Source organism: Podarcis melisellensis (assembly GCF_964234715.1).
Source record: "Podarcis melisellensis genome assembly, chromosome: 1".
Taxonomy (NCBI): domain Eukaryota; kingdom Metazoa; phylum Chordata; class Lepidosauria; order Squamata; family Lacertidae; genus Podarcis; species Podarcis melisellensis.
Genome location: NC_138528.1, coordinates 106,070,469 through 106,084,790, shown reverse-complemented (window position 1 = coordinate 106,084,790; position 14,322 = coordinate 106,070,469). Strand labels below are relative to the sequence as shown.

General features: G+C 45.3%; 1 protein-coding gene across 6 annotated transcripts in view; it reads right to left on the bottom strand.

The window, feature by feature from the left end:
* Nucleotides 1-12,153, bottom strand: part of SLC4A10 (solute carrier family 4 member 10) — a 158,708-nt gene extending 146,555 nt beyond the window's left edge. For 3 of the 6 annotated variants that reach the window (XM_081928670.1, XM_081928674.1, XM_081928671.1), the window contains exon 1: nt 11,751-12,153. In XM_081928670.1, coding sequence (XP_081784796.1) covers nt 11,751-11,798 — 48 coding nt within the window. In that variant the 5' untranslated portion in view covers nt 11,799-12,153. The remainder of the gene's footprint in view (nt 1-11,750) is intronic. The other 3 variants (XM_081928675.1, XM_081928673.1, XM_081928677.1) reach the window with 3 other exon arrangements.
* Between the last annotated feature and the right edge of the window lie 2,169 nt (nt 12,154-14,322).

The following is a 14,322-nucleotide window of genomic DNA, read 5'->3' as shown; positions in this document are numbered from 1 at the left end:
ATAATGGTTACTTATTTAAGATCATATGACTAGGATGCCTTCCCCACTGAACATAAATCACTCTGAGGTCATTTCCTGATCTTAAGAACTGAAATGATTAAAAAGACAAAAGCCACTTTGAAATACGACTTCTTTCTCCCTCTCCTTCCCTCTATCCCGCCTCCCCCCGGCTGTTTCTAATTTTTTATTTCATTAGTCTAACTGAACAAAACAGGTATTCAAGAAAACTAAGCAGGAAAGGGGGGAAGGAGAATCAGATAACTGCAAAAAGAATCTGTAATTTATACCCAGATATACTGGATAAGTATTCAAATCAAAATGAAAATATGATCAAATTTGACTTGCATCGTGAAATTTCATACAGGGCATTCGTTCCTGTTATTTCTCTTGGTGAAGACTTGCGACGCTGCAGGTTCTTTTTACAGGAATTAATTCCAAATATTGTAAGCTCAGCAGCACCCTACTGTTGGCACATCACCAGCATATGAAGAGACTGAGGGCCTAGAGAAGCTTGTCTCTTTTTCTAATAAGCCTAAATCTGGGGATATTTAATTAAACTGATGGGCAGGAGAAGATTGAAAACAGACAAAGGAAGGTGCTGCTTCACACAGTGCATACTAAATCGATGGAGGCTGCATGATGTTGTGACAGCAACTGCACCTACATCTTAGATGGCTTTCAAAGGTATTAGTGGTTAAAGTCATGATGGAAGACTCCCATGTTCGGAGGCTGGATGCCACTTACTAGCAACTGCAGGGGAAGAACAGTAGCCATTGTGGCAAACTGGGTGCTGGACTGGGTGAGGCATTGATCTGATTCATATTATTACTAATGGTCAGAGAATATGGGAGTTGGAGTCCACCAACATCTGGAGGGCATCACATTGGCCACCCTGCCTTATAAAACTACAAAACTGATCTGTCAGGGAGCTGCAACCTCTCCCAGAATAGGTCATACACCTAATTCCCAGACATGGGCACCACCCACTGACAGCATTTCCATCTTATCAGGATTCAGCTTCAGTTTACTGGCCCCCTTCCAGTCCATCATTGCCTTCAGACACCTGTCTTCACAGCATCTCCTGATTCTGCCTATCATTAGCATACTGATGAAATGATGCTCCAAATCCCTGGATGACAGTTCCCAGCAGTTTCAGACAGGTGTTAAATAGCACAGGAGACAGAAAAGACCTTTGGAGCCTAGGGCTTGCCAATCAGAAGGTCGGCGGTTTAAATCCCCGTGACAGGGTGAGCTCCCGTTGCTCAGTCCCTGCTCCTGCCAACCTGGCAGTTCGAACGTATGTCAAGCACAAGTAGATAAATAGGTACCGCTGTGGTGGGAAGGTAAACGGCGTTTCCGTGCGCTGCTCTGGTTCGCCAGAAGTGGCTTAGTTATGCTGGCCACATGACCCGGAAGCTGTACGCCGGTTCCCTCGGTTAATAAAGTGAGATGAGCGCCGCAACCCCAGAGTTGGCCACGACTGGACCTAATGGTCAGGGGTCCCTGTCCCTTTACCTTTACAGCACAAAAGCAATGCAGCAGAGCTACAATGTCCTAGTCCTATGTTCTGGCAGAGACCCTATAAGTCAGGGGTCAGCAAACTTTTTCAGCAGGGAGCTGCTCCACTATCCCTCAGACCATGCGGGGGGGAAGGACTATATTTTTGGGAGGGAGAATGAACAAATTCCTATGCCCTACAAATAACCCAGAGATTTAAATAAAAGCATACATTCTATTCATGTAGAAACACCAGGCAGGCCCCACAAATAACCCAGAGATGCAGTGTGGTGTAGTGGTTAAGAGCGGTAGTCTCGTAATCTGGGGAACCGGGTTCGCGTCTCCGCTCCTCCACATGCAGCTGCTGGGTGACCTTGGGCCAGTCACACTTCTCTGAAGTCTCTCAGCCCCACTCACTTCACAGGGTATTTGTTGTGGGGGAGGAAGGGAAAGGAGAATGTGAGCCACTTTGAGACTCCTTCGGGTAGTGATAAAGCGGGATATCAAATCCAAACTCCTCTTCTTCTTCTTTTAAATAAAAGGACACATTCTACTCATGTAAAAACATGCTGATTCCTGGACCATCTGCAGGCCGTATTTAGAAGGCAATTGGGCTGCATCTGGTCCCCAGGCCTTAGGTTGCCTACCCATGCTATAAGTAGCACCCTCGACTCCCAACTCCTTGAGACACTCCAGAAAAAAACACCACATTTAAACGCCAAGAGCAGATGTTCTTGCCACATCAGTTAACTGCACAGCAAGAGATACTGGAGCATGATCTGAAATAGTAATTGTATCAATATGACATGTGGCTACATATTGAAGAAGGGAAGAAACCAAAAGTAATTTTAACAGAAAACAACCTTCATGTACTGATAAAAGAAAAGTCACATTCTGTTGCCAAACAACCATCAATCCAAATTCAGACATATATGCCTTTAGCATTGACCTTACGGAAGACTGGATTTTATGGAAAGGAGTATCCCTGTTTAAAACTGGGTCAAGAACATCGTTATAATCTCTCTCAATTACCAGATGCTCATACGTCATATCACACAAGTATCTCAATCACTTTTGAAACAGAGTCCAAATTCGGACCATTAACATTCACTATAACAGTTATCATACCCAGGGTCTTTGGCAACAAAATAAAGTATCACTCATCTGGAACAACTTCTGCTTGTAACACTACAAGAGGAGCATTTTATTTGTAACTATAGCCACACCCTTACATACAAGCCAACTTGTAGAAGCCAAGGTCCCTTCACCCACTCCAATAAAATATTTGAGGGGGCCAGGCCCCTGCTAATTTGATGGGCATTGCCATTCAAATAGTGTGTGCACCACGTCTTGTGGTCAATTATTTGGGGTGGGGCTTACTTGACCCACCTCCAATATTTTATTCAAGTTGGCATTCTTGCACCCTTAGAATCATCAGCATAGACTTCCTCTACTCAGTCTTCACAACGTGTATATTTTATCATCCACAAACAGATGTGCCTCTTGCCACATCAGCTTTGAGATTTTTAAGTTTAGAAAGCATCTGTTGTCTTTAGTTACAAGAGCCCAAGCCCTTACAATTCCATTTAATAAAATTTAACACCACTGTATGTATGCATGTGGGGGGTATTCTTAAATTTCCTTTAACCCAAGCATATATCCCAGCTAACAAAAATCAACATAAATCCTAACTTTAAAAAAAACCAAACACCACCCAACCTATTTGTGGGTATGCCCCAAGGACACTTTTCCAGGCCTCCATATTGCAGTGCTGAAAACCACAACATCTTTATAATACAAACATCTGGAGCAAAAACTCCATGCTGAACAAACAAGTACAACAAGTATGTTGTATATACTGATGGAACTTGATAAGGCTCTAAGAACCTGAAAGACAAAAAGGAAAGCGGAGCAAAAACAAAAGGACTAAGGAAACAACCACCACTAAAACTTACAGCTCTAGATGGTAGTAGAACCCAAAGGTCCCCCTCAGTGCTCTCCTCCCATTAGCCACCTGATTATACTTGCTAAAATTGTAGGAACACACCTGAACCCACGTATAAGGCAATAAGCAACTATCTTACTTTTAAAAGACATCTGAAGGCAGCCCTATTTAGGGAAGTTTTTAATGTTTAATGCTGTATTGTGTTTTAATATTCTGTTGGGAGCCGCCCAGAGTGGCTGGGGAAACCCAGACAGATGGACAGGGTATAAATAATGAATTTGATGATTTGATGAAGTGAACATGCATGAGGGCCAACCAAAGTTGTTGAGCTTTTTTTAGGGTTTTGTCATAGGATTAAACCAAATTAAAGTCCGAAACGGACTTTGGGCAGGCCTGATATGCACAATAGCAGTAGAGGATGAACATCAAAATAGAGACCTGTCTTTTTCTCATATGGTGGGAGTACAAAAAGCAGCAATGAGAAAGTTCCAAGTTAAGGATGGCTCTCAGTCAAAATTTCACTCCAGCTACACCATAGCAACAAAGATAAGCTGTAGACACTTCAGATGTCTAAAATCCAGCAGAGACAGAGCAGAAGAAATTACCTGGGAACACTCAAGTGTCTCACTGTGCACTTGTTGAGAAGGCCAGAACTGGATTTATTCCAGGAAGATATTTGTCAGGGTCTCCTGCCTTGTAAAATGAATGCTGTTGATTACCCACATAAAATGCAAGAAAGTTTACAAAATAAATAATATTTTTCTCTTTCGGAAGTAGGCGTATTCTGTGGAAAGTTTTCTGCTGGTGGGACATCTGTTTTGTGTAAGATACGGTGCTGTTCTCTTCCCTCGTTGAAGTTTCCCCTTCTCTCCAGAATGCTCTAGCAGAAACCCTTTAACCTCAAAATTTTCCCAATGAAGTGGGTCTCAGAGAAGGAGCTTACACACAATGAGCTCTCTCTATATCCAGCTAGTAATCTTCCGGTAATGTTAGCGCCTCTCATAAAATATACTCAACAAAGTGAACAGGCTGACTTTGCTCACTAATATTATCAGGGATGCCAGGGATTCTGAGATTGGATCTAAGGGGATGGCTTTCAAGTTCTCTTATTCTAACCAAGATGTGGCCCATTTGCCTTCTCATTCTGGCCCACAGCATATTTTTACATGAGTAGAATGTGTCCTTTTATTTAAAATGCATGTCTGGGTTATTTGTGGGGCATAGGAATTCATTCATATTTTTTTAAAAAAATATAGTCCGGCCCACCACATGGTCTGAGGGACGGTGGACCGGCCCACGGCTGAAAAAGGTGGCTGACCCCTGTTCTAACCATTAGTTAGCCTAAGAAAAATGTTAGGCTTTTGTAGTGCTGCCTTATGAGCTGCAGCAGTGTCCTCAAGTTAGATCTTCTGAGTTGAAGAGCAATTTTTTCAACAGAGTCTTGAAGCTGATCAACAGAGTCTTCAATAGACTCCTGTGGCTTTAATTGCTTTAAGAATCAACATAGCATTAGTATCTTTGTCAGCTAGGGGAAGAGGCTGGTGTCTGCAAATTCTTGGCAGATGCACTTCAAATTACAGGAGCTTCAGTCTTCCTGTTACTTCCCTTAGATGCCATAATATCACTAAGGGGGAATATGCTCTTCATAATTAGCAAGCGAAGGGGGAAACTGCTTGCAGCCCACTGACTCACCTTGTGTAGTTTTTTCTTCCCGCTGCAAGAGCATTTGATCCTCTAACAAGAATCAATGCCCTGCCATTTTCTAGATGTTGTGTTCCTTCAAAAGAAATAGTTCTTCAAAGAGCTTTAAGATCTGTGTGACCCGCCTCTCCAGTGCTGGAGTGCACATCTTGAGGACCTTGACTGCAGTTAACTATTTTATTTTATCCAAACAAGCCAGGCACAGAAATCACAGTTTGATCTTGGTTTATTTAGACAAATAATAGTTTAGAGCAAGCGTTCGAAACTCCCATTGTTCTAGGCGTGTTCTGCAACAAGGAATTTCATTAGCACGAGCAATTTCTGAGCTCTGGGTTGTTTGAAAAGTGGATTAAACAAATGAATGGACTATGAGGGGAATCATTGGATCGCAATCAACTTTAACTTCCGCTGTCAATTATTAATTTTCTGATGCTGTTTGGTTTGTTTAAAAGTTCTGTTATTAACTGTGATCAATTTGACTCCCTGGGACTCTTGAATGAAGGGACTCTTGAATGAATGATAAATAAATATATCTCTGGAATCAAGAGAAAAAATGATCCTGAGTAGCAGTTGCTAGGGGTTACAAGGAGGAGACAGCTACTGTCCTTATGTCCTGCTTGTGGTTTTTCCATAGGCCTCTGGTTGGTCACTGTGGGAAATTTGATTTGGGATTATATAGATCTTTGAACTAATCTAGTATGGATCTTCTTAAGTCCCTAAGATGAAAGCAGGCAGGTACACAGGACAAGACATTTTCTTTCTTTTTTTTACTTAGCCTCTGCAACTCTCTCTCTCTTGAAAAACCCCTTTTCGTCCCCTCTGCTCCTTGCCTTTCATCATCTCATGATCAGGGGAAAATTGATTCAAAATGGAATATGATCTGACATTGCTTTGTAGGTAAGAGGGAAGAAAGACTCATGTGCCGGATTGTCTCTGGTAATTTTTGCGGTTATGTTTTGTTATGATGTGATACTTTGCTGATTTTGGATTTTTATGTATTTTGTTAGCTGCTTTGGATATTTATGTAACAGAAAAAGCAGAATAAATGTTTATTAACATATTATTGAGTCCACGTGTGTGTAAATTGGTGCAACCACAATTGCAAAAATATCTCACACACTGGTGTGATGGGATAATGAGCTGCTTGTGCGTAAAAGCTTAATCCCTCTGGGGTTTGGCTGGTCAACCAAACCCAGGCACTAACGGAGCCCCCAAAGCATGGCTCCGTCAGTCGCTGGTAGAATCCGACAGTGGGCGTCTACGGAATTTACTCCAACATAAAAGCTGTTTGACGGACATGCGCCTTCGTGACTCTCTGCGTGACAGTTTCCGGCGAGGGGTGGGAGTTGCTAACGGGGGTCTTGATACCTCTGCACTATTCTCACTAGAAGTATCCCAGAGCCTTCCCTCCGATTCCCCTTCCGCTGGAACTCCTGCGCTCCCCCTGCTGGTTCCTGCTTCTGCTGTAGAGTCTCTCCTATTCTCCTGGAGCCTTTCCCCCATCTCTCTCTCCGATGGCAGTTCCCTGACAACTGGGAACAAAAAATACCGCAGATACATAAAATGTGTAAGAAGATTTATAGGTATGTACGTACCTATCTGCTACCGGGTCACTTATTTTATGTTTTTGAAAATTGTCTGGTCTAATTTAGGTGTCATGTTAAACCATAGTTAAGACTATGGTTTAGCATAAACCAGCCACTCAAAAGTCCCAAGGTTTGTTCTTAATTGACAATGCATTACTTGGGGGGGGGGGGACAAACAAACCATAAGCCCAGATTTAAACTTAATGACAAATCAGCCTCTGCTTTGCTTCCTTTCTGGTGCAGCAACAAGAGGAGTGTGGAAGGAGTGAAGTGTGGACTTTTGAGCATCATCAGAAGAGCCACCTCACTGTTCACGCCAAACTCATCTTGTTTATGAAAGTGTTAAAAAGCACAGGTCCCAAAAACAACCCTTTGTAGGACGGTCCATTTATTCTTACTCTTCGCTTCCTGCAACTTAGCCCATTCAAGATTCACAAAAAGACCTTTCCTTGACTGCTAAGCCTACTCATGATTTCCAGAGGCTCTTAAAGGTAAAGGGACCCCTGACCATTAGGTCCAGTCATGACCGACTCTGGGGTTGCGGCGCTCATCTCACTTTATTGGCTGAGGGACAGCTTCCGGGTCATGTGGCCAGCATGACTAAGCCGCTTATGGCGAACCAGAGCAGCACACGGAAATGCCATTTACCTTCCCGCCGGAGCGGTACCTATTTATCTACTTGCACTTTGACATGCTTTCGAACTGCTAGGTTGGCAGGAGCAGGGACCGAGCAACGGGAGCTCACCCCATTGCGGGGATTCGAACCGCCAACCTTCTGATCGGCAGTTCCTAGGCTCTGTGATTTAACCCACAACGCCACCATAAGGTTCTTACAGCTTTGTAAGACTTAATTTGGACATATTTGCAATGAGATCATAGGCCCCACCAGTCTTATTTATATATTTATTTAGTATGTTGTACGTCCCGCCTCCCCTCCCCCTACTACAGGAGTGCAAGGCTGTGTAGATGGTTCTCCCCCTCCTCAATTTATCCCCACTACCTGTGAGGTAGGTTAGGCTGAGAGGCAGTGACTGGCCCAAGGTCACCCAGTGAGTTTCATGACCCAGTAGGGATTTGAACCCTGGCTTTCCAGGTCCTAGTCTCGGGGTCAGCAAGCTTTTTCAGCCGTGGGCCGGTCCACCATCCCTCAGACCATGTGGTGGGCCAAACTATATTTGGGGGGGGGGAATAATTAACAAATTCCTATGCCCCACAAATAACCCAGAGATAAATTTTAAATAAAAGGACACATTCTACTCATGTAAAAACACGCTGATTAACAGACCATCCGCGGGCCAGATTGAGAAGGCGATTGGGCCGCATCCGGCCCCTGGGCTTTACTTTGCCTACCCCTGTCCTAGTCTGACACTCTAATCACTGCACCACACTGGCTGTTAAAAGAAAGAAAGAAAGAAAGAAAGAAAGAAAGAAAGAAAGAAAGAAAGAAAGAAAGAAAGAAAGAAAGAAAGAAAGAAAGAAAGAAAGAAAACATCTTGCATTAAGGATTCTCCAAGCAAGCTACCTGCATGAGAGCACAATATTGACCATAGCGCAGCAACGGGTATTTTGAAACCTCCTTCCAGATATGCACAGCAAGCAAGTAAAACCTTATTCACTTGAAAGGGTTGCTATGGAGCTTTTGCCTGACAGGAAACAGCCACAAAATGTTAATGGGTCATTTCAAGTAAAAAAGTAAGGTGTGGGGATTAATACAGATCACCTCCAGCCAACTTGAGATAGTGGTGTGTCTATATCTGCTGCCTTGCCACTGTGGCGGGCGGGATATATTTTAAATTGAACAATGAAAGGCAAAAATTGTTTTTGTTGCCAACTGTCTCCATTCCATGATGGCAGTCAGAGGAAAAGGACTCCAACGCCTTCTTCTCCAGCGTGAACAGTAAAAGAGGCTTTAGCAGAGTTCTTGTCTTATGATGCAGTACACTCACTTAAGACACTAACTTCACTCCTTATGTACAAAGTGCAAGGCGCTTTCACTTTAAGGGCCTTAAATCACTTAAAAGTTTGCACTCTCACCAGAGCTGTTCACACTGAGGGGACGAGCAGCTTACAGACTCCTTTGCTTGTGGTCTTGGCTCAACTTGCTGAAAATGACTAACAACAAAGGGGATGTTCTGGGGATATGCTGGGAACCCGATGAGAACATCTCTGTGACCATCCTTGGTTCCCAGTTGTCTACCTCTAGCTGAGAATCATCATCCTAACCACTGCTTTTCATGAATGCTGGAATGGATGTGAAAGGCCCAGGGATGCCAGCAATCCCTTGTCATATAGTTACTCCATTCTAGGATCAAGAAAACCAATGTTTAGAAATTTACAAACTCACTCATGCATGGAAACGTTAAGGCAACCCCCTTAACATTTGCACCATGTCCCAATGCCTATCCTATGGCTGCTTGTGTTGTGCTTTTTTAGCCTCCCTGTACCCACACATGTCATTGGTTTGTCAACCCCCAGGTTGGGAAATCTTTGCAAATCCTAGATATTTCTTTCATTCATTTAGAGGAGGGTCAATCTGTTTCTGCATCCTGTGAATCAAGGATGGGGAAGCTGTGGCCCTCCAGATGTTGTTTAGTTGCATGATGGGAGCTGCAGTACAACCACATTTGGAGAGCCGCAGGTTCCCCGTCCCTGAAATAAGCAGCAAACACAGATGCTTTAACTTGCAACTTTCATGTTTCACGGTATATGAACTCCTTTGTAAATGCCTCAATTTTTCTGTTATACTGGAGGGCTTTGATCCCATGGCTGTCTAATTTTTACAAAGGAAATTCACTGAATTGCATCACCTCCTTGGGTGATGTTACTGTGCTGCCACTCTATAACTGTCAACATTCATGCTGCACTTGAAAGTTTTAAAAGCACTTTGCATGCATTTATCTCGGTAATCTTTTCATTAGTCCTGTACGGCAGGCCATTTTTACTACCACCCCCATGTTGTCTCTGGTTTTATCTCCTGGTTTGCCCGCTGGTTCAAACAGTGAGCACAGCAAACCATGTAATCTGTCACTGTTCTTCCCATATTGCCCCAAGGAAAAGTTAAGAGAAAGCTGCAATGGTGTGGCTTGGTGACAACTGTTGAATGTAGCCATCTGTTATCATCAAAGGCTGCAAATCAAGTTAATACAGCAGAGATCTCAAAACAGAGAGTGGGTCACTTGTGGAAGTAAGTCATCTGACTACAGTACAGTTGAAGTCTACAGTTTAGGTCATCATATGAAGTACATGGTCAAAGAATTACACCTGTAGAAAACATCTGCACATCCTACAGATAGGGATATACAATAATTAATGTTAATTCTCTCTCCCTCTCTCACACACACTGACTCATACACAGATGCAGTCACCCCCTTCCCTCTTCCACCTACTATCTTCCACAAGCCTTAGCAGCCTGGCAGCAACCATTTTTCTTTAGGGAAGAGGGTCCATGCAAGAAACAATATCTTGCAGTGAGCATGTGTGAAATAACTTGCCCTTAAATAAATGTATGTAAATAGTCTTTCACGTGAGAACTTTACCATGTGGTATGTTTATTCAATATATAGCCCTTTCCCCCCATCAAATCATGAAGAGTAAGAAAGTGTAATACCCTTTTCTAAAGAGAGAATTTAAACTGGGGGGAAAGGAGAACTGAATGTATGTTATGGATGTGCACTTTTAATGTTGTTGGACACCTTATAATCCTTACTCATCTATGCCATTTTTCCATACTGTGGGGGCTAAATCATATTGATTTGAGAATGGGAGCCTTCCTCTCTAATTATATGGATACTCCTATGCCTATAAAAAAGGGACATACCTCAGTTTAAAGTTCTACAGAACTTATAAGAAGAAAACCTTCACCCACAAGGGATGAGAGAGAGAAAGAGGTATCTTGTATGTATACAAGAGAGGCAAGCAACAATCCCAACAGCTGCTCTGCTTGTGTGTCTGTATGTGTGACTGAGGGGAGCAGAAACTCATGAGCTAAACCATGTGTGTGGGGTGTGTGTGTGTGAGAGAGAGAGAACCCCAAGAGCCAGTGTGTGTGCATGTGTGTGACATGCAGAGACAACCCCAGCAGCCAGCCCATGCATGTGTGCTAAAGAGAAAGAACCCCAATGGTTAGCCAGCCAGCTAGATCGTGTGCTTGGCCATGAGAACCCTCCACCACACAGCTGTGTGTGTGTGAGAGAGAGAGAGAGAGATGGAACCCCAACAGCCAGTCCCTGCAGGTGTGCAGGAGAGAGCCCCTCAACAGATGGCCTGTGCCTGAGAGAATCAAAACCCCAGCAGCAAACTCAACCCAAGATGTACACCTGTGTGAGAGTAAGAGAACCCCAACAGCCTATCTTGGTGAGTGAGGGAGCACCACACTGGCAATTTGTGTGTGTGTGTGTGTGTGTGTGTGTGTGTGTGAGAGAGAGAGAGAGAGAGAGAGAGAGAGAGAGAGAGAAGAAACCCAAAGAGAAAGAAAGAAACCCAGAGAGAAAGAGAGGAGAGGGAGAACACGCACACAGAAATTCTCTAAAGACTGCCTGTGTGCGCCCCTGCGCGTGCCTTGCAGGACTCTCATGAGGCAACCAGTGTGCCAGAGGCAGAGAATGAGAGACTCCTCATCACCACCACCGCTGTCTCCAGCCTGTGCGCGAGAGCGAGAGCAGGGGGAACTGCCCACATCACAGGTGTGGGAGAGAGGAAAGCAGTCATGGACCCGCAGCTTCCTTTCAGGATGCAACCAACTCCTCGCCTTACCCGGCCAAAGGATGGCCCCCCTCTCCGACCCCCGTAGGCCTCCCTCTCCCCCTTCCCCTCTCTCCTCTGGGAAGGCAGCAAAGAAGAGCATTGCGGGCGCAGCCTGGGCCCAGCGCGGGGTCCCCAGCCGTGGCGAGTAGAGGGCTCTCCAACTCCGCGTCGCCGGCCTGTAGAGCATCATCCACGCGCAGTTGCGACGACTGGCCTTTGCGGCACCGCCGTCCCCGCAACCCTCCCTCCATCGCCTTCCGCAATCCGCAGCTCCTTACCGTGGGCAGCAGCGGCTCCATTTGCGCCCCTTGGTCTTTAATCTCCATCTTCTGCGCTCTTGGGAACGGGCACCTCTCGCGCGCGCGCCCTCGCCGCCTCGCTCTCTCGCTCGCTCTCTGCAGTGGCGGCCGCGGCTGCTGCTGCTGCTGCTCTTTCCTTCGGCGTGTCTCTGGCACAACCAGAGGCAGCGCCGCTCGCTCGCTCGCCTCTCTCTGCTTAGTATTCGGATCAGGTAGCTCTGAAGCAGGAGGCAGCCGCACGCCCCGACTCACCGGCGAGTCACATGGCTCCCACTCACACCCGGAGAGGCGGCGGCTGCCTCCAGGGCTGCCGGTGGGAACCCAGATTGCAGGACGGAGAAAGGTAAAAAGTGGAGAGACCGGCTTCCGGGATCCTGGAGGTGGAGGTGGAGGAGTAGAGGAGGAGGAATTTCTCTTCCCCCACCCCGCCCAATTCAGCCCAAGTCGATGACTATTATGGCAGCATTTTTACACACACACACACAAAATATTTGATGGGCATTGCCACTCAAATGGTGTGGGGTGCCCCATCATGTGATCAAATGGTGTGGGTGTTCCCTATCATGGGAAGGGGGGATTACCCAGTGGCGTAGCGTGGGGGGTGCAGGGGGGCCGCCCGCACTGGGCGCAACATCTGGGGGTTAGGGTTAGGGGGCGCAAATTACTTGCCTTGCCCCGGGTGCTGACAACCCACGCTACGCCACTGGGATTACCTGCCACCCAAATATTTTATTCAAGTTGGCACCCCTGAAATTATTTATGGATGTGTGCATTTATAACCCACCTTGCTCTCAAGGGCAGACTTTGGCAATCTTTGGTAATATGGTGCACTGAGCGAGGCCAAACTTTGACGCCCTAAATGGATCTTCTCAGTTTTAGATCTTTTCAGTTTTGCACCCCCTTAGCTTGGTGTCCTAAGTCCAGCACTGCTTCTCTCCATTTTGCTCAAGGGGGCGTACATAGTTCCCCCCCATCCCATTTAATTCCCCACAACAAACCTGTGAGGTAGGATGTGCTGAGAAGCGGTGACTCTCCCAAGGTCCTAGTCTGACACTCTAACCACTACACTGCACGACACATTGCATCCAGAAGGTTTGAAATGCAGTTCTAACCCACATCAAAGAAACAATCTTCCATAGCCCAGAAGTTCCCAATTTTATCCTGATGTAAAAACAGGAACATTGAAGGATCCTGCCAGATTTGATCGATAGCAGTCTTCAGATTTTGCCGCTTTAGGCCCATGGAGGAAGGAAAGTGTATCCATCCACATTTGGAGGGGGGGTAGCCAAGTGGTCTAAGACAGTGTTTCCCAACATGTGGTTCATGATGGCTGTGAAAGTGGGTCCTAGGCTATACAGTTGTGCTTGGGTGGTGCTAAGTCATGGTTATAAAATAGACAAACCTGCCATTACAATGCATGAAACCAAAAGGTGCCAAAAACCTAAGGTGCAAAATTCATGAGGCAATGAATGGTTGTAAAAGGTAAAGGGACCCCTGACCATTAGGTCCAGTTGTGGCCGACTCTGGGGTTGCAGTGCTCATCTCGCTTTATTGGCTGACTAAACCGTTTCTGGCGAACCAGAGCAGCACACGGAAGCGCCATTTACCTTCCCGCCAGAGCGGTACCTATTTATCTCCTTGCACTTTGACATGCTTTCAAACTGCTAGGTTGGCAGGAGCAGGGAGCAATGGGAGCTCACCCCATCACGGGGATTCGAACCGCTGACCTTCAGTCACAAGTAAATTTAGAGTTGTAGGTCAGCGTACCAAGAAGGTTGGGAACCACTGGTTTAGGAAAGTCACAACCCAGCAAGATTCCTCTCGTATCTCTGTTCTCAAATTTCCCCATCTGTCGCTCATTTTGTGACGCAATTATATTTCAAGGCACAACACATGCTATTGTTGCCAAAACTGCAAGATTCCAGATTCAGACCCCAAAAATGTACCATAACAAAGAAGAGGACACACTTTGCACCAAATCAAGTGACTCCAACATTTTTGGGGATAAGGGTTAGGATAAGTCTACTCCATCTTTAATTTTTCTCACTTGAATTTCCTTCGTAACAGCAAGTGTTTTGGAAGCTCAAAAGGCCAGTCAGCCTGTAAAGCAGGGACGTGGAACTTGCAGCCTTCCACATATTATTGTACTCCTCTGAGGGCCAGCCCAAGACATTTTGACACCTGAGGCAAACCATAAAATGGTGCCATGAGGCTCTGACAGGGTCCTAGAGTCCTCCCTATTCCTTCCCAAAGCCTAGTTAGCATTTTCAATATTGTTTTGCTGTTTTGTTTACTTATTTACTTGTTTTTATCCTGTATTTTATTCTGTGAACCGCCCTGAGATCTTATGATGAAGGTTGATATATAAATCTAATGAAGAAGAAGAGGGGGGAAAAGAGGAAGAAGAAGTTGTTACGTATTTATTAGCAGTTCGAAAGCACGTCAAAGTGCAAGTAGATAAATAGGTACCGCTCTGGCAGGAAGGTAAACGGTGTTTCTGTGCGCTGCTCTGGTTCACCAGAAGCGGCTTACTCGTGCTGGCCACATGACC